This window comes from Elephas maximus, chromosome 8, assembly GCF_024166365.1.
Source record: "Elephas maximus indicus isolate mEleMax1 chromosome 8, mEleMax1 primary haplotype, whole genome shotgun sequence".
NCBI lineage: Eukaryota > Metazoa > Chordata > Mammalia > Proboscidea > Elephantidae > Elephas > Elephas maximus.
In genome coordinates, this window is record NC_064826.1 from 131,433,534 (window position 1) to 131,454,034 (window position 20,501).

The 20,501-nt window shown below is 43.7% G+C and overlaps 1 protein-coding gene across 2 annotated transcripts in view; it reads right to left on the bottom strand.

Annotated features, from left to right (window-relative positions):
* Positions 1-2,034: 2,034 nt before the first annotated feature.
* Positions 2,035-20,501, bottom strand: part of SH2D4B (SH2 domain containing 4B) — a 171,530-nt gene continuing 153,063 nt past the window's right edge. Inside the window, exons 8-9 of one of the 2 annotated variants that reach the window (XM_049893814.1) lie at positions 7,273-7,493; positions 2,035-2,127 (exon numbers count right to left, since the gene is read on the bottom strand). In XM_049893814.1, the coding sequence (XP_049749771.1) occupies positions 2,035-2,127; positions 7,273-7,493 (314 nt within the window). The remainder of the gene's footprint in view (positions 2,128-7,272; positions 7,494-20,501) is intronic. The other variant, XM_049893815.1, reaches the window with a different exon arrangement.

The window sequence follows — 20,501 nt, forward strand, 5'->3', positions numbered from 1 at the left end:
GAGCAAACAGAAAGGTTGTTATTGAGCTGCCCACTGCTTGGTTTCATCATGTGTCCTTGTCCACCGAAAGAACTGCCTCTCAGGATAGTCCCTCCAGGAGGAGGAAGGGAGAATAGATCTGCCTGCCCCTGTCTCCCATTTACCAAAGGTTCACCGCATGAGGAGTTAATGTCCTGGCTCTTTTTGGCTGTATGTTGTCTCATGCCTCTGAAGAAGTAAGAGATAAGAGACCCATAGCATATGAAGTCAATCAACACAGTGGGACTGGACACAGCCCACGCAAAACTGTTGCCATGGTGGTGACCAGGGTGAAACAAGTGGCCAAAGATCCAGAACAGGTGAAGCAAGAGGTGAAATGAAGCTTAAAAGACGTTTGATACAACTATCAATAAGGTAGACCAGTTCATTGAAATCTACAGAGTCCATTCATCCTTCTACTTTCACCAAATACAATACTGCAAGCATAATAATGCCAGGAAGTTCCAGGGTGAGGATTTGAAACCAAACCCCCCTGGAGCCTGTAAACTTCCATCATAACATGCTGCCTCAATGCATATGCCCATAAATGTGGAACATGAAGATTTACACAAGTCGGCACCATCCTTGAAAGTTATTGTGGGCAATTCTCTTCTTGTTAACATGACTAACTTAATCAGATTAAATGGACGGTAGAAACAAAATCAAAAAGGACAATGAGAGCAGAAGTAATCATTTGAGCAACCTGCATAAAGAGGGCCGTATCCTGGATAGCAAAGGCTTTATCGGGTGGTTTAGCAGCTACTAACCTAAAGGTTGGCAGTTTGAACCCAATGGCAACTCTGCGGGAGAGAACACCTGGTGATCTGCTCCTGTAAAGATTTACACCCTCGGAAACACTATGGTGCATTCTACCCCGTCCTATAGGATCACTGTGAGTTAGAATCAACATGACAGCACACAACAACAACAATGGCAACTGGTTTGAGAACAATGGTAGCTCAGTTGTAGAATTTTCACTTTCCACGCAGAAGATCTAGGGTTGATTCCCAGGCAATACATCTCATGCACAACAACCATTCGTCTGTCAGTGGAAGCTGGTGTGTTAGTGTGATGCTGAACACGTTTCAGCAGATCTTCCAGACTAAGACAGACTAAGAAGAAAGGACTGGCGATCTACTTCCGAAAATCAGCCAATGGAAACCCTATGGATCGCAATGGTCAAATCCCTAGTTGACTCAATAGCAACAGGTAGGTTTATAATTCATCCCAGGTCTTGGGCACATCTATAGGAATGCACGAAACCACTGCCTCCATATTGCAATACAAGGGCCAAGACATGATTTCAAGGCAGAGGAGTGATGGCGGGAGGTGAGGAAGGGAAGCAGGGCAGTAACAGTGACCTGTCCTGAGTGCTGGGCTTACAAGAATTTGGTATTTCCAATGTGACAATATTAATGTGGGTGATAATGACTATGGATTAAAGATACAGTATCTACGTCTTCTAACATAGCCATTATATTTTCACCAAAATATTTTTAAAAGCGTTTAATCTCCATGTCTTTATAAAGAATTACATGTAGCAATTAATTTATTAGGAACCATTATCAATCGGTGTTGAAAAACTTTCAGAAGTACATTCATTCAACATTTATTGAATATATATCACATGTTCAATTCTGCGTTCGGCATTGGGTTGTTCTGGATTATGAAAACATGATCCATGTGCTCTAGGAGCTCAGTTTAGAGAAGTTATCACAAAGAGGCTTCATCTTCTGAGGCCACATCTAAGCTCTTCATGAAAGAGTTGCATCATCAATTAGCAATTTTTGTCCTGGGCACTGGAATGGGAACAGGTTTCAGCAGAACTTTCAGACTAAAACAGACTATGGAGAAGCACATAAGCCATGTATCTCATATCCCTGGAGACATACTGATCTATTTGCTCCTCTAGGTGCTGGTGGTTCTTTCAGAAACCTGTAGGACTTGAGCTGGGAAGTTCTTCGATTGAATTTTAAAAAAGGATGTCCAAAGGAGTCAATTGATAAGAAGAAAAAGTCATTCAAACAAGGGATGGTAGTCCGGTGGGCTGTCCCTCTGTCCGCAGGGCTCCTGCAGCAACTCTCCCCCTGAAACAGTGATAATTTCCTCCTATAAGGGAAAAAAAAAAAAGAGAAAGATTCACTTACATTCAAGAAATGGGCAATCACCAGAAAGAGACCATTCTGAGATATAAAGACAGAACGTGCATCTGCCTTCGCCTCACCCAAATTTCCAGAAATGATCCAAAAAAACCTTCCTTCAAAAAAGAAATAAATCCATGAAAGTGCTGGAAAATAAGAAAGAAGATTATCAACAAAGCAAAAATGAAAAACAAAAGGCCTAATGGATGAGCTTGTGGAAGGAAACAGTGTGGGGCAGAGGACAGTGGGACAGGCAGAGGCCCAGGCAGCAGAGGTGTTTGCCTCAGGCAGATCAGGGAGGTACACTGCTCCCCAGGAGGCCAAAGGGACCCCCAAATTCAGCATACTCCCACATCCAAAAGATGAGCTATGCACTGCAAACTCCAACCCCTGCCTATGGCCTGAAGAGAGCAAATTTGGGAAACAAAGACTGTGTCCACTGATGGAAAAATGAGAAATTTAAAGTTCAAAGAGAATCTCATAACCCAAACTTTATAAACACTTAGGAAAACCATAGCTATAGAAGAAAGATGTCAGATACCACAACAGAACTGACTGCCAAGAAAATACCAAGTTTATGAAACAAACAGAAAGAGTCTTTAAGAGACGTGTATTCATTTCCTCTGTGGAATAAGATTTCATCCATGAAACAAGAATGGGCTAATATAAAACAGAACCAATTAAAGAACCTGAAAATGAAAAGTATGACCATTTAAACTAAAAGGAAGAAATTTCAATAGAAGAGCTGAACAGCAGAATGGTCATAACTAAAGAACTATTTAGTAAGCTAGAAGAACTAACACATCAATAAGAAAGAGACTGGTAAACAGAAAAATGAACAAAGGATATGAAGGGACACTTAAACAGAAGAAGAAATTCAAGTGGCTATTAAATATATGAAAAGATCCTCAGCATCAGGGGTACTCAGATAAATGCAGGCTAAACAACAGTGAGATACAGTGTCTGCCCATGTAATGGGAAAAAAATTGAATGCCTGGTAATCCCCAGTGTTGGCAGCATGGTGGGGAAACAGCTTCATACGGTTTTGGCGGGAGCATAAATTGGCAGTTCTTTTCAAATTAAAATTTGCATACTCTTCTATCCAGCAATTCTAGTTCTAGAGATCCATCCTAGAGAAATACTGGCTCACGTGCCAATGGTGACATATACAAGGATGTCTCTGAAGCACTGTTTGTGACCATGAAACCCCGGGAGCTGCATAAAAACCAAACCCATTGCCACTGACTCTATTCCAGCTCATAGCAACCCTAGTGACCTACAAAGGAGAATGGTTAGACATGTCATGGATTGAATTGTGTCCCCAAAAAATATGTGTATCAATTTGCCTAAGCTATGATTGCCAATATTGTGTGATTGTCTACCATTTTGTCATCTGGTGTGATTTTCCTATGTGTTGAAAATTCTGCCTCCATGATGTTGATGAGATGGGACTAGGAGAATGGTGCTACCCAAAGCTGACGGAACACGGCTGACTTTCCCGTGGGCTTGGAAGACGAAACTGAAGCCCAGGGCCGGGGGTCTCCATGCCAATATGCACAGCCTGGAGGACAGGGCTATTATCTAAATGGTCTCAGAGAACAGAGGACTATTTTCAAGCCTTGAGAGCTAATGTAATCTGTTCTGCTGACTTGCTTGGTGCCTGTTATCCCTTCTTTCCCTTCAATTTCTCCCATTTGTAATGGAAATGTCTAGCTTGTGCCTGTTCCACCACTGTACTTCGGAAGCAGATAACTGGTATTCTAGATTTCACAGATGAGGAAGAATTTTTTTGGATTTCAGACTTGGAGTTGATTTAAGACTTTTATTATGATATGATGGGGTGAATGTGCTTTACATGTGAAAGGAGGTGAATTTTTGCAAGCTAACGGGTGGAATGTCACAGGCCGAATTGTGTTCCACAAAAATATGTGTATCAATTTGGCTAGGCCACGATTTCCAGTATTGTGTGATTGTCTACCATTTTGTCATCTGATGTGATTTTCCTATGTGTTGTAAATCCTATCTCTATGATGTCGATGAGATGGGATTAGCAGCAGTTATGTTAATGAGGCAGGACTCAATCTACAAGATTGGATTTTGTCTTGAGCCGATCCCTTTTGAGATATAAAACAAAGAAGCAAGCAGTGAGACATGGAGACCTCATACCACCAAGAAATAAGAGCCAGGAGAATAGTGTGTCCTTTGAACCTGTGCTGAGAAGCTCCTCGACCTGGAAAGATTGATGTTAAGGACCTTCCTCCAGAGCTGAAAGAGAAAGCCTTCCCCTAAGGGCTGACACCTGGAATTTGGACTTCTAACCTCCTAAACTGTGAGAGAATAAACTTCTGTTTGTTGAAGCCATCCATTTGTGGTATTTCCCCTATAGCAGCACTGGATGACTAAGACAGACAGTGATATGCATCCATACCAGGAATGCCATGGAGCACTGACAAGGACGAGGTACATGTGCTGACATGGAAAGATCTTGGCATATTTTCATAAAAGCCAGCATTTCCTGATAACATACACGTGCCAGGAATATTGTTTCAGCACTTTAAAAAAAATCAGCACTTTACACGGTGATATTTCATTTAAACCTCCCAGTGACCCTAAGAGGTGAGTGCTATTATTAAGCCCATCTTACTGAGGCACAAAAAGCTCGAATAGTTGAGGAAAGTCTCACATAGTAATGAAGTTAGGATTTAAAACTTTTCAGGGTGATTCCAGGGATTATGTTTTTTAAAACTACATTCTATGATTTATTATTTTTTAAAACCCAGTTGTTGATCTACATGTAGAGAATTATCCAATTTATGTAAAAAATACCAAAATTATGTATTTCCTAATGTACATACATTTCTACGTTACTCAGTGCCATGTTAATGCTCGGGAAAATACTCCAGTAGGTACATGGCAAACTGATAATTCAAAGTGGGGGATAGAAATGAGATTTGAAGTGAACAAGGCTTTCACTTTGTATTATTTGATTTTTCTTAGAATGTAATCATGAATTAGGCATGTAATTAAAATCTTAATTTATAAAACCTGGCCACCAGGTCACCACATGTGTAGAGATGATACCTCTCTAAGAGTGTTAGAAACTAAATTGGCAGCTCGAAAATTTAGATTTGGAGGGGGTGGGAATAAAGACCTTCAAAGACATCTGGCAGTCCTATGCAGAAATCCTGTTCATTGCATCCCTGAGAGATGGACATTGACCCTTTGCTTATGCACATCCAGAGACAGGGAGCTCATCACTGCTCAAAGCAGCTTCTCTTGGACAGGGAAGACAAACATGGTAGTTTACAGAAAAAAAGCACAAGCTGTAGAGCCAGATTGAGTCTCCGGATGGTGCAAGCAATTAACACGTTTGGCAGCTAAAAAAAAGGAGCTGGTTAGTTAACCAAAAGGAGGACCCTCAGAATATAGGCCTGGCAATCTACTTCCCAAAAATCAGCCATTTATTGGAAACCCTATGGAACACAGTTCTACTCTGACATGCATGCGGCCACCTTTAGTAGAATTGACTCAATGGCAACTGGTTTGGTTTTTTTACTGACAGACCCAGAGAGCCTAAGGCTTAACTCCTGGTCCTAACCATTCCAAGCCATGACAACTTAGACAAGTTACTCAGGCTCCCTGGCTTTGGTTTTCTGATCTGTGAAATGGGACTAATATGCCTCCCTGCAGAGTTACCATGAAGATTAAATGAGATTATGGATTAAATGAGCAACTGGCCCAGGACTTGGCACAGAGAAGATTCCCTTACCTACACCAAAAAAAAAAAAAAGACATTTTGCCATGGAGTCTGACTCGTAGTGACCCTATAGGACAGAGTAGAATTGCCCCACAGGGTTTCCAAGGAGCACCTGGTACATTTGAACTGCCAACCTTTTGGTTAGCAGCCAAACTCTTAACCATTATGCCACCAGGGTTTCCATTACCTACACAGTTCCTCCCTTTCTCTTTATCCTAGTTGTCAGAGGCTTTTCCCAAAACAAATAGAAGTCTACTTTGCTCCTGGCTGGTCCAGTCTTCTGGCTAGTACTCTATACTCAGTGTCCAGATAAATGGGTGGCTTTCTATGTGCTTCACTTAGAAGGCCTGGTCGAGTGCTATCCCCTAGGGCCCTGGGGACATCCATGAAGGGAAAGCACTACAAATCTAAGAGTCTCTATTATAGCAAAAGTCCTGTAAGATGGTCAAGTAATTCACAAACATTTTCTACACCTGCAAAGGTTGGGGGCCAGTAGATACTGAGCCTCTGACCTACTACCATTCTGTCTCTTGGAATCCCTGGAGTCTTGCCCTTCTGGGTCACTGACTTCCACTTTCGGCTTTCTCCCAGTTATGACTGATGCCAGCAGCCACATCACCGCAAAAGTTGCTTCTTACAACATTGATTGGAAGACAACATCTTTCTCAAAGTGGGGTCCATGATAGGGCGGCAAATAACAAAAATAGCATGAGAAACAAGGACTATCCTCACCACGTCACAATTACAGAGCACCGTTCTATGCCTTACCTCATTTAATGCTCACAAGCTGGGTACTATTTACATCCAGTTGTCTGATTAGGAAACTGAAGCTCGGTGAGACTACACATGTGCTAAGTGGTAAAGCTGGCATCCCAACAAGAGATGCCACTACTAGAAAAGCTTCTCTAACCACGGGGCTGGCTGCTACTCTTCAGCTAGCTCTATGAAGCTGCCAAGCAGCTAGAATGTCCTCAGGAGAAGCATTTTGAGGAATGAGTTGACGGTGAGATGTGGGCTTGGGAGGAGGACAGAATAACTAGTCCCAAAGTGCTGAGTAAGGAGTACTCAGGGACTCATGGTGGGACAAGGCCTGGGGAGCAGTGTTAGGGGTGCCAACACAATGCAGAGGGTGAGCCAGAGAGAAGTAAGGTGAGCCACAGAGCCTGGTCTAGGCAACCCCTGGTTTCTGCTACCCCAAGTTTCCCTGTCTCTGTGGTCCTCAGAGTCCCTCTGGGGCTGCCTGTTCCCTCTCTGTCCCCACCAGTAGAGGCCTCCAGCTTTGCTCTCTGGCTTGAGCCCTTTTCAGCTTAAGTTCCTCCCAGCTTCATCCCTGACTAGAACCCCCAGGAGAAATACCTTGTGAAAATCAATGAGATCCGTGAGCGTGGCATGGCGATTAGGGTCCACTCCCAGGAAGCTATAAAAGTCCCCAGAAGCATCCACGAGAAAGTGCTTGAACCCTTGCCGCATGCGGTAGGAGAGGGTGTAACCCCAGATTTTCTCGCTGACCCGGACAAGAAATGCTCCCTCAGTCATGTTCTCAAGCAGATCTTCTGCATCTTCTCGGGTAATAATTCCTAGCGTTAAAAAAAAAAAAGTCAGCAGGTTCTGCAACCCTCCACACTCGTCCCTGCCCAACATCCAGTGATCCATGGCCCAGGGACTGTCCAACCACTTCCTCGTTCCACAGAGGGGACACCTTGGTCCAGAGCAACCAGCTGTGGATCTGGGGGCAGAGTTTCCACTAGAATCTAAGTTTAGAAGCTTTCCTCCAAATTAGGCCACACTATTTTGGGTTAATTGGGTAAGCAAGGAGTTAGTAATAAGCTGGAATTATAGCATCTATCGATTCCAATTGTGAGTAAATAGCACTGCCCTGTAGAGGGCCTCAAGAGTCCTGCTTTAATGACGAGACCAGATGATTTAAGACTCCTGCCTCAATCAAAAAAAAAGAAAACAACAAATGCTGGTGAGGTTGTAGGGAGATTGGAAAATTTATCCATTGATGGTGGGAATGTAAAATGGTATAATCACTATGAAAAATGGTATGGTGCCTCCTCAAAAATGTAGAAATAGAAATACCTTATCATCCAGCAATCCCACTCCTAGGTATATATCCTAGAGATCTGATAGTAGTAACACAAATAGACAAATGTACACCACATTCATTACAGCATTATTCACATTAGCAAAAAGATAGAAACCACCTAAGTGTCCATCAACAGATAAATGAATAAACAAAACATACAATGGAATACTACACAGGTATAAAGAATAATGATAAGTCCATGAAACATAATATGGCTGAATCTGGAGGACATTATGCTGCATGAAATAAGTTTCAGCATGTAAGCACAAATATTGTATGATCTCACTTTTATAAAAAGACAAAAATAAGTAAACCCATAGAAATCAATGTTCTTCGTTGGTAACCAGGGATAGGAGGGGGAGGGAGGAGGAATTGCTCTCTAAGCAGTAGACACTTGTTAGTTATGGTGTTGGGAAAGGCAACGCTGAATGTCAGTGAAGTGAGCACAACTTAACCAAGGTAAAGGATGACACTAAGAAATACACAAAAATAAGGGACATAATTGGTAAATGCTATAACATATACAATATGCCAACAACAGCAGTAACAACCAAAAAATATGTGAGTAGTTACATAGACATATATGCATATACATGTACGAGAAGGCATATGTGTGTATATACACGAGCACATACAGGTGTATCTGTAGCCATATCTGTACACATGTCTGTAAGGGCTGCACATATATTCGTACATGTAATAAAGCACATAAGGGGCACAGTTGTGGATACCTCCTAGACATAATCTAACACTTCGAGGGATTGGTTTACTGGGTTTGAAGGTTTAGGACCAATCTTGTGGGACATCTTGGTTAATTGGCAGAACATAGTTGTCTTAGCTATCTAGTGCTGCTATAACAGAAATACTACAAGTGGATGGTTTTAACAAACAGAAGTTTATTCTCTCACAGTCCAGTAAGCTAGATGTCTGAATTCAGAGCACCAGCTCAGGGGTAGACTTTCTCTCTTTGTTGGCTCTGGAGGAAGGTCCCTGTCATTAATCTTCCTCTGTCAAGGAACTTCTAAGTGCAGGGACGACGGGTCCAAAGGACATGTTTTGCTCCTGGCACTACTTTCTTGGTGGTAGGAGGTCCCCCAGTATCTCTGCTTGCTTCTCTCTTTTATATTTTAAAAGAGATTGACTTAAAACACAACCTAATCTTATAGATTGAGTCCTGCCTCATTAACATAACTGCCTCTAATCCTGCCTCATTAACATCATAGAGGTAGGATTTACAACACATAGGAAAATCACATCAGATGGCGAAATGATGGACAATCCACAATTCCGGGAATCATGGCCTAGCCAAGTTGACACATATTTTGGGGGGGGACACAATTCAATCCATAACAATAGTATGTGAAGTTTGTATTCTACATCCTAGTTTGGTAAGTATCATCTGGGGTCTTGAAAGCTTGTGAGTGACCATCTAAGATACAACTATCTGACTCTACTCCTCTGGAGCAGAAGAAAAAGATGGAAACCAAAAACTCAAAGAAGAAACTGGTCTACAGGACAAATTGCCTACGTGAGCCATGGCCTCACCTATCCAGAGACCAGAACTAGATGGTGCTGGGCTACCAGTACCAACTATGCGGGCTGGGTCTATAATAGATGGTCCTGGACAGCACGGGAGAAAATTGTAGAACAAAACTCAAAATCTTAAAGAAAAAAAAAAAAAAAGGCCGGACTTACTGAACTGGCAGAGACCTAGGGAACCCCCAAGACTACTGACCAGAGATACCCTCTAAACTTTGAACTGAAACTACTCCCAGAGGTCACCTTTCAACTAAATAACAAATTGGCTCATAAAATAAATAATATCATCTGTGAGCACTGTGTCTCTTTTATATAAAAATAATAATAATAACCATCCTCTATTTGAGACCAAACAGTCAACATTTACCCTAAAACAAAGATGACAACGTCAGGAGAAAGGGGGAAGCGAGAATAACAGAAATAGAACAACCAGAATGGAAATAATGACAATGTTGACACAATGTAGAAGATGTAATCAATGTCACTGAATAATCTATGTAGAAACTGTTAAATGAGAACCTAATCTGATATGTAAACTTTCACCAAAAACTCAATAAAATATTAAAAAAAAAAAAAAAGACTCCTGCCTCAGTTATCTTTTTCACACACATACATGAGCACCTAAAAATAGTATTTCCCCTTAAGAAGGAAAAAAGACTCCTCCATAGGCCTGTGGACACTAGGCAAGTGGTTTCTTAACAGGAGTTCATAGCTAAACTTCAACTCAGGGAACAAAACTGTATAACGTTCTGCAGTCCTGTTCATTGTTGTTTTCCCACAGTGTAGGGTTGGGTTAGGCCTGGAGAGGTTTGTATCCCAATGGCCATCCCTGGGAAGGTTTTCCGGGAGCTATCCTCCTCTGTGTGTGTAGTGGATTGGGCTGTGGCAGGTGGTGAATGGACAGGAGAAGGAGGGAATCAGAAGATCGAATGGACACCCCAGAGCTGCTCTTACCGGGCTACCTGGTCTTCATTCACACTATCAACTTCTCCAGTGTTCTTTTAACATTTAAATGATAATCTTAACCCATCTACTTCACAGTATAACTACTGAGTCAGATAAAGAATTTGAAATCATTTTCTGAACTGAGAAGATCTATGGAAATTGTGGAGACTATCACCTACAGTTACACTGGGGAGAGGTGGATTGTAATGCAGGGTCCCTCCCTGCATGCTCTTGTTTACCCTACACACACATAGCCAAAGGATAGAGGCAGCTGGGCTGCTCACCTCCTTGACCCTGATGGCACTCCAGACCTGTGGCTTTGCCCCTAGCTGAAATCCGCAAGGGCTGCTCACCAGACCCCGCACCTTTCTTCTACCTAACAGGACTTGAGGCAGGGCTTTCCTGTGCCCAAAACAGAGGACAAAGAGCCAACCACACTGTCTAATGCCCACCTTTCAAAGACAGAAACACAATTGAGGAACATGCACATCCTTCTTGCCCAGGACTTAAGATGCAACGAGGCTTGACAAGTAAAACTAGGAGAATGGGAAGAGAAGGAAGTGGGAACCTGAGGACATGGGAGACGTGTCCTGGGCCGGGGAACGATGCACCATGGCAGCCAGAAGACTCCTGGCAGGCATGCTTGGATTCTGTGAAAAGGCTCCCAGCACTGTGCCAACACCACCTCCCAGCCCAACACCAGAGGACAAGATCCTTCAAGTGGCTAGGGCAGGGAGATAAAGGGAGAAAGAGGCAGGGCAGGGCGTGGAAGAGGGACCAGAGATGTCACCTCTGTCCCCACTCCATATACCTCAAACTGAAGTCCAAACTGGGCTGGGGGCTATAGAGGAGGGGAGTGTTTCATTGGGTGGGAGACTTAATGGTCAAATTTGAATAGGACTTGTTCATATGAGTGCCCAGTTACACCAGAACAACCATGTCACCTCTCTTCCCCATCAAACAGCTCCACGCTGACATCAGCCAAGGCCAGGCTCAGGAGTAATGCACACCTGGCTCCAGAGCCCCAGTTGGTGGCCTCATTCAACATGGCTGGCCACTCACCGCACACTTGCTTGTGCAGAAGTTCCATCCTCGGTCCTAGCCCTTTGCCCCAGCTGACACTGACTCTTCATTCAAGGCCCTTTCCCCGTCTTTCCCACTAGTCACAGGGCTGCTGCTAGCCCACACTGCCTCTGTGCAAGCTAAAAAGCGGTGCCCTCTGAGGAGGTGAATGAGAAAAAGATGCCTCACTGGGTAAAAACATGGCAAAGCCCACAGCTTGATTGGGGGAGGGGGTATCTGTATCTTAGTGCCCCGCAACTAGCCCCCTTGGCTTGCTTTTGCTAGTTGATATGGAGCTGTCTCTGAATCATGGCAACACCATGCATGGCAGAACAAAATACTGCCCCATCTAGCACCACCTTCATGATTGTTGGTAAGCTCCAGCCCATTGTTGTGGCCATCGTGTAGAGTTGGAATCGACCCAAAGGCAGTAAGTTTTTTTTTTTTTAATTTTTATTGTGCTTTAAGTGAAAGTTTACACATCAAGTCAGTCTCTCATATAAAAATTTATATACAGTTTGCTATATACTTCTAGTTCCTCTCCCTCTTATGAACCAGCACACTCCTTCCCTCCACTCTCTATTTTCTTGTCCATTCGGCCAGCTTCTATCCCCCTCTGCCCTCTCATCTCTTCTCCCAAGTCTGCTGGTTGAGAGCCAGACCAGAAGCAAAGTGGGAAGAGCCCAAAGATATGCCAACCCTGTGACATAAGAGTAAACATCAATTCCTCACCATGAACTTTTAACTGTATTGTTTGCTGCCTACTTTCCATGTGCTGACACTCTGGGAGCATTTTGTGCTTCCTGGCTCTGATCAAGCGAACGTAATATTAGTGAACAACCTATATGAACACCACAAAAATAAAATTGCATTGTTTAAATAACCAGTGAGTGCATCACAGGTGCGGCACATGTGCACTGCGAGCATAAAACCAAAAGTAATACACTCTCATAGTTCAGGATGACAAAGGCCGTAACACCAAAAAAAAAAAAAAAAACCTCCCAAGAGAATTAGCTGGTGGCTTGGAGGTACGTAGGATGCTAGTGAAAAGAAGCTGCTATGTTTCTCTGCCCTCTCCACCTCTCTCCCCTAGATCAAAGCCCAAGCATGCAGTGGCCAGGAACTAAGCATGAATCATCACCCACCCCACCCCACCTCTGCCTCTTCCAAATGCAGTACAACCTCCTGGCGGAGGAAAGAAGAAAGGGCCTCCCCTCACCGTCACTGGCTGGGAAGGAGGACACTGCCAATGTCCTTGAAGCTTTCTAACTCTGCTGATAACCAAGGGTGGCTGAGAGAGGTGGTCTCACCAGCCTATGCTCTGGGCAGTGGTTCTGCAACGGATACTGGAGACCACAACCGAAGGTTCTTCCTGAGTCAGTTCTCACCCCCAGAAGATAGGAAATGTGATTTTCCCCTGTAGTTTCCAGAAATGTGTCCCCTCCTCCTTTCCTCTCTCCCTTGTTTCCTTCTTCCCTATAATAAATATTTATTAAGCGTCATCTAGGAGCCAGGTCCAATGCTGGGAACCTGGGAAAGAGCAGAGAATGAGACAAAGCTCCTGCCTTCCAGAAGCTTTGACTCTAGACTAGACAGAAGTTTTTTTTAATTTAATTTTATTTTTTAAAGGGCAATCTGTAACAACAACAACAAAAAAAAAAACAAACCCATCTCTGTCAAGTCAATCCCAACTCATAGCGACCGTAAAGGACAGAGTAGAACTGCCCCATAGGGTTTCCAAGGAGTGGCTGATGAATTCAACCTGCTAACCTTTTGGTTAGCTGCCAAACTCTTAACCACTGCACCACCAGGGCTCCAGTCTATAATCAAGAGTAATAAAAGCTGTATGGTGTATCTGTTACCACAGGTGCTGCGGTAACACCTAAGAGAGGCACTCTGGAGCCCAGGGATGCAAGTGACAACTAGGCTGAGATCAGAAAGACTAAAACAGAGGTACAGGGTAAGGAGTGAAGCTTTCACATGGAATTAGCACATAGTTCTTTGTGGTTGAAGGCAAGGCCAAGGTAGAGAGCAAGCAGTGGCAAGGTGTAGAGAGGTAGGTAGACGTCAGGCCCCAAATGGATTTCCATGCCATTAAAGGGATTTTGGACTTAATTCTGAAGTCAGTAGGAACAACTGATGTTTCCTAAGCAGAAGAAATTTATGGAAATATTCATGGCTGGAAAATGGATTGAACGGGTACTGATTGGAGGCATACAGGCCATGGATTTCCACTCAGTGAGGGCTTCATAGCCACATTTCCACAGGTGTTCCATTGGGAACCAACTCCCAGACCACTAGTCTGCCATAAGTGGCTTCTGTTCTGAGGCAGAGAGGTAAAAGGACACACTCAAAGTCATATGAGAAGTTTATGTCCAAGCCAGCACTGGGCACTATGCTGGGAACTGTGAATCTAATCTAATTCAGCCTTCCTAACAACCCTATCATCACTTATAAGCAAGGGCACTGAGAGAGAGGAAGACAGGTAACATACCCAAGGTCACAGAACTATTAAGTGGTGGAGCCAGAATTTGAACTCAGGCTCTTGGACTCTTTGCTGTATACCATGTTATCACATACTGTCCTCACAGAGGACAGTATTTGCTGTGAAAGACACAAGAAGGAGAAGATTAATGAGGCCTGTAGAAATTAGGGCAGGCTTGTGGAGGCAGTGAAGGGGACTGTGAAGTGGATCTTGAAGGCTAGGTAGATTCTGTGTAAGCAGTGAGGAGTGGTTATGAGATATAAGGGTAGAATAAGGGATAAAATGAGTGAAGAGTCAGGATGAAGACACTTACATAAATGTTACACTTAATGTAACATAAGAGAAAATCTAAATCTGAAGAAGTTAAGACACATAAAGGATGGAATGAAAAGGTCTAACATATGTATAAGCTGAGCCTCAAGGAAGAGGAGAGGAGAGAACAGAGGAAAGAAGAGACTGGGGAGGAGGCAATATTAAAGAATGAATGGTTGATAATTAAGCAAAGACACATAATTGTAAAATTGCACAAAGCTACTGAATGTTTCATGTTGTCAGAGGGAAAAGGCAGATTACCTATAAAGGACCAACAGACTGATGGCTGACTTCTCTGTTGCAAAAACAGAAGAGAACAACGGAATAATATTTTCAGTGTGCTGAGACAAAAATAACTGTGTTCAGTGAAACTATCTTTCAAGTACAAGGGCAAAACAAAGACATTTCCAGAAAAAGTCTGAGAAGGCTGACCACTAAAGGGAACTCAAAAGGATATGTTTAGGGAAGAAGAAAAATGATCCTGGATAGAGAATCTGAGATGCTGGAAGAATGATAAGCAAAGCGAAGGTGTAGTAGGTCAAATTAAACACATACTGACTTATAAAATGATAATAATGAATAATTTGAGATTTTAAAGAGGATACAACAATAATACTGGACAGCATTATATCAGTTGGGGCAGGATGACTGGAGTAAAGAAAAATTTTATTTGTTTAGAGGAGGGTAAAAATATATATTAACTTTAGAATTTATTTAATTATACATTATCTTAAAACTCAAAGACAAACACTGAAAGTGCTATAATGTTATGGATTGAATTGTGCCCTACAAAAATGTGTTGTAAATCTTAATCTCTACATCTATGATTATAATCCCCTTTGGAAATGGGTTGTCTCTGTTATGTTAATGAGGCAGGATTAGTGTACAGTATATCTTGAGTCAATCTCTTCTGAGATATAAAAGAGATTAAACAAGAAAGTGAGAGAGGCTGAGATGGGGGAAAAGAAAGGCCAAACCACAAGAAGACTGCCCAGGAGCAGAAGCTCAAAGAAACAAGGACCTTCCTCTAGAGCCAACAGAGGCAGAAAGTCCTCCCCTAGAGTGGCACCCTGAATGCAGACTTCTAGCCCCCTAAATTGTGAGAAAATAAATTCCTGTTTGTTAAAGCCACCCACTTGTGGTATTTCTGTTGTAGCAGCACTAGATAACTAAGACAGAATTTGGTACCAAGAAACGGGGGTGCTGCTCTAACAGATACCTAAAATATGGAAGCAGTTTTGGAATTGGGTAATGGATAGAGGCTGGAAGAGTTTTAAGATGCGTAATAGTAAAAGCCTGGAACCCTGGTGTCACAGTGGTTAAGAGCTTGGCTGCTAACCAAAAGGTTGGCAGTTCAAATCCACCACCAGCTCCTTGAAAACACTATGGGGCAGTTCTACTCTATCGGAATCGACTCAGTGGCAACTGGTTTGGTTTTGGCTTAATAGTAAAAGCCTAGGTTGCCTTCAAGAGGCTGTTGGTAAAATTATGGCTGTCAAAGGCATTTCTGGTGAGGGCTCAGAAGGAAGTAAAGAAAGCTACAGAGAAAGTCTCTACTGTCATAGAGAAAAACAAAATCCAGATCCATGTTGGAGAGGGAAATAGAGCCTGGTAATCCCTGAAAGTAAGCTGTTATATTTGTGAACTCCATACAAAAACCTCAGAAGAGAAAACTCTGTGGAGTTAGAAAAGCTTTCTTGATCACCGTTGCATTCGTAAATTCTAGGAAAACTAATTTCACTTGCTTGGTAAAGTAGAGGGTCAGAGAAAAAGAAGACCCTCAATGAGATGGATTGACACAGTGGCTGCAACAATGGGCTCAAGCATAACAACAATTGTGAAGATGGTACAGGACCGGGCAATGTTTCATTCTGTTGTACATAAGGTCGTTCTGAGTCGGAACAAACCCGACGGCGCCGATCAACAATAACAACAATAACAACAATTTCAAATAAAAATTAGCCACAATAAAAGCACCCAGGTCAAATCATATACAAAAAAGAAAACAATTAGCAGAATAACTTCCTTCCAGGTGCTATGTATACAGTGAATATACAAGAACCCTTACGTTAAATGATCTAAGTTGTGATCTATAATCTATGTTAAACTTACCAGAATGGCTGCTATTGGGGAGGAATGGAAATGAGAGCAGGAATGGACATAAAGAAGAGTATTATGGATTGAATCATGTCCCCCCCCAAAATATGTGTTGGAGTCCTCACCCTCATAAACTCATGTGTTGGATATAATCCTATTTGGAAATAAGAGTTTTCTTTGTTATGTTAATTAGGTCATATCACTGCAGGTGTATCCTAAACCTGATCACTCCTGAGTAATATGGAGAAGCATACACACAGAAATAAGCAAGCACACATGGTAAAGACAGATGGCACATGAAGATCTGCAAGGACTTGAGGAGCACCGGGGCTACAGGAGCTGAGACAAGGATCTTCCCCAGAGCTGACAGAGGAAGAGACTCCCCTAGAGCCAGTGGTCTGAATTCATACTACTAGTCTCCTGAACTGTGCAAAAATAAATGTCTGTCCTTTAAAGCCACCCACTTGTGGTATTTCTGTTACAGCAGCACTAGGTAACTATGACTGAAGTAAACAAATAACACAAGGCTGTTTCTTCCAACAGTGATAACTGAGGGCAGCAGATGAAGTCACTCAGCACTGATAGTTCTTTAAAAAAAAAAAAAAAAAAAAAGGTAGAGGCAATTAAGAGTCTAATCCAACTTCTTACGGAGCAATCAAGAAAAAAGGTGACCCTGTAACCCAGGCTTTGTGGTAGATGGCGTCAATCAATGGCTAGTTGATGGGAGTTGCTGAAGCTCAAAGGCCCCAGAGAAAGTAAAGCCCAGGCCAAGTCACATTGGAGGGATGAGCATTTGGCAAAGAGGACCTCTAATCCTGGCTCTGCTGTGATCAGACCAGCATAACCTTCAGCAGTGGATGCAGTAAGAACAGAGAGCAAGGCCCAGAGATGAGCTGCAGACCTGGCCTTCCCTGGCTCCCTCACAGGGCATGAGTGTCCCCTGCACCCAGACATCACTCAGGGAAGGGGAGCGATAGTGGAGAGACCATCAAGAAGGGAAGGCAGCGCGTAAGAAATGGTTGACTATTACTGAGCTAAACCGAAGGAGTCTCTCAAACCATAGGAAATTAATTGGGAATTTTAAGGGTTTTTTTCAGTCATTAATAGGAAAAAGCTCCCCAGTAAGATGGGATCACTTATAAAAACAAGTGACTAAGAATTTACACTTATTCCACATTCTTCTAGCAACAGTTGAAGAGTTTGAGGGAGAAACCGATGATACCAATACAAACACAGACCAGGTTTTCTCAACCTCGGCACTATTGACGATTGGGAGGAATAATTCTCAGTTCTTCGGGTTGCCCTGTGCATTGTACAATGTTTATCAGCATCTTTGGCCTGTAGCCACCAAATGCCAATAGCACCTCCCAACTGTGACAACTAAAAATGTCTCCAAATATTCCTAGATGTTTCCTGGAGGCACGATTATCCCTGTTGAGAACCAGTGATATACATACAGACTGGAAAGATCTCTAAGCATGTTGATAACTGGAGGGGAAAAAGTTGTAGAATAATAATACTGTGATGTATGATATAATTTATTCAAGAAAAGTAACTTCCACAATAGTCGGTACAAAAATAATTATCATAATTGTGCAAACATAAAATCTATGACAGCAAGGATCCTCTCTGTTTTGTTCTACTATATCCCCATCAGGAAACTGAGCAGTGTCTGGAACTTATTAGGCCCTTAGTAAATGTTTGTTTAATAAATCACTAATTAATTACATTATAATTCCATAACTAGCACTAATGGAATGCTTACATTATGCCAACCACTGGCCTAAGAGCTTTACAATCCTCACAGTCATCATTTGAGGTAGATACATTTATTCTCCCCATTTTACAGAGACTAGAAAACTAGGCTAAGACAGATTGAGTGACGTGTCCAAGGTGGCAAGCTTGGATAGAGGCATGGCTTTCTTCTCAATGTCAGTCATATGTACCAGCCTGCATTCCCATTAGACTGCCAGTGGCCTTTTCTCCCAGGTACAATCCACACCCACATCCCATAACCAGCGCCCTACATCAGAAGGCCTGGATGAACGTTTGTGCAAGGTATGGTTAGCATACCCAGTGCTTGTGCCCAGGGCTTGCCGGGGTCACAGCATGAGCCCCTGGGATTCGGTCATGCAGCCTGCTGAGGCCTCTCAGTGGACTCTGTTCTGATGGGCCAGGCTAGGTCTTCAGGCATGGACCCATTGTAGAGCTGACCAGTGTTCAAGAAGCAAGGCTCAAAAGGTCTGGTTCATGGGGGACTATGCCCAAAGGGGCCTGATGTGGAGGGTAGTGAGTGGCCATGAACATTTGCAAACAGAAGTTTTGCCCAGGCTGCAGGGGCTGTCGAAAGCAGGTGTTAAAGCCAGACAAGTCAAGTTTGCAATCGTGTCTCTCCCATGTATGGTCTGATCTTGCACAGGTAAATGTCTCTTCAGTGGTAAAAATGGACTCACCTTAGTATCACCCAAGTTGTTGGCCATATTAACGTCAAACTACACCCACCATGGCTGCAGCTGCTGTCAGGCCGGGCACAAACTCAGGACAGCCTTGGCCCAGGCCATGCAGGTGAGGGCAGCAGCAGAAGCAAACGGAGCTGTAATCAGGAAACCGAGGCATAAGCTTAGCATACAGATGGGACCCTTCACGGGAACTGAGGCGAGGGGGGCACCACAGCCAGCTCCACGTGCCAGGGTTCCTCTGGGGCCAAGCGGCTGATACAGCCTGACTAACTGCAGCGCCCCCTGGAGGCCTCCACAGAAAGCAAGGATAGGTCAGGGGAGAGAAGCCTTTCAAGGCGGCCGCTCCCTTCACCACCGGTCCACGCGGCACTGGGTGGGCGCCCAGGCCTAGCAAAGAAGCCAGCTTGCATTCACTCCCCACACCACACATAACCTTGCACGTAGGCGTCTGCAGTCAGGCCTTGGTGACTGCGCCTGAGCACAAGCCCATGCATTCTTCCCGCTGCCCCCACCATCTCTCTGTGTTCCCTGTGGAGGCTCCCAGAAGCGGTCAACAACTCCATGTTCACTGTCAAAACACTTACTGCACCGCATGATTAGTGGCAGCCCCGAAAGGCAAGGCGTTTTAAATTAAGCACACTTGTGTTAGACGCCCGCTGTAAGGGCCATCAAGCTTCCCCGCTGCCCCCGCCCCTCCGGAAGCAATTCTCCCAGCCCCTGGGGTTCATTCTGGCCGCTCCTACATCCCCACGCTGACCTGGGATCATTAGCTCAGAATTGAACTTGAGTCACCAAATACGCTCTTTTTATTTCCCCATTAGAGCTTCCCCCCGAAAAGATGGAAGCACAGGCAGGCCAGACTGGATGTCCTACTTTTTAATGGGTCTGCGTTTATTCCTCAAAGCTTCCACTGCAGCTGCACCTCGCTGGCCGACGAGGTCTCCATTACCACTTAGCTATTTCTCATTTATTTTATGACTTTCCTTTCTTATTGCCATACTTTCTCCAGACGATATCATTAAGGAGGCTGGAATTTCTTCATTTTCAACAGTTTCTCAACAGCATCCTAAAGCCACAGAGACTGATTGATGAATTCAAATGACTTTTATTTCTTGTAACTCCAAATGAAACACAACCGCAGCTAACTGCTGAGACAAGGGTTTCACAGACAGGCCTCTTGGCACCAGATACGAGGAAACAGAAGAGGCAGCACCCATGCCTGGACTGCCAGCTCCAGACTGACATGCCAGGTTCTGATCCCGAACGCTACTCCTGATGATAAAGGACTGCGCCTCCCAGCAAAATGACTTCTGAACTTTGTTATGCAGGACGCACAGCTCACCTCACCTGGATTATAAATTTTTGTGTATCGTTTGACGAAAGTCATTCTTGCTGACTAGACTGGCGGCTTCGCTAGGGACCAGGTGGTCCCCCTCTCTGTGGTGAACATCTCAGGTTGGATTTGCCTGCCCAGGGCCATTCACCCTTCTTCTGGCAAGGGAACCATGGCCTTCTTTTGGAAACCGCACTGTCTCAATCTGTGCAGTTCCAGTGGGATGGACAGACTCCAGGGTGGTCATGTGACTCAGCTCAAGCC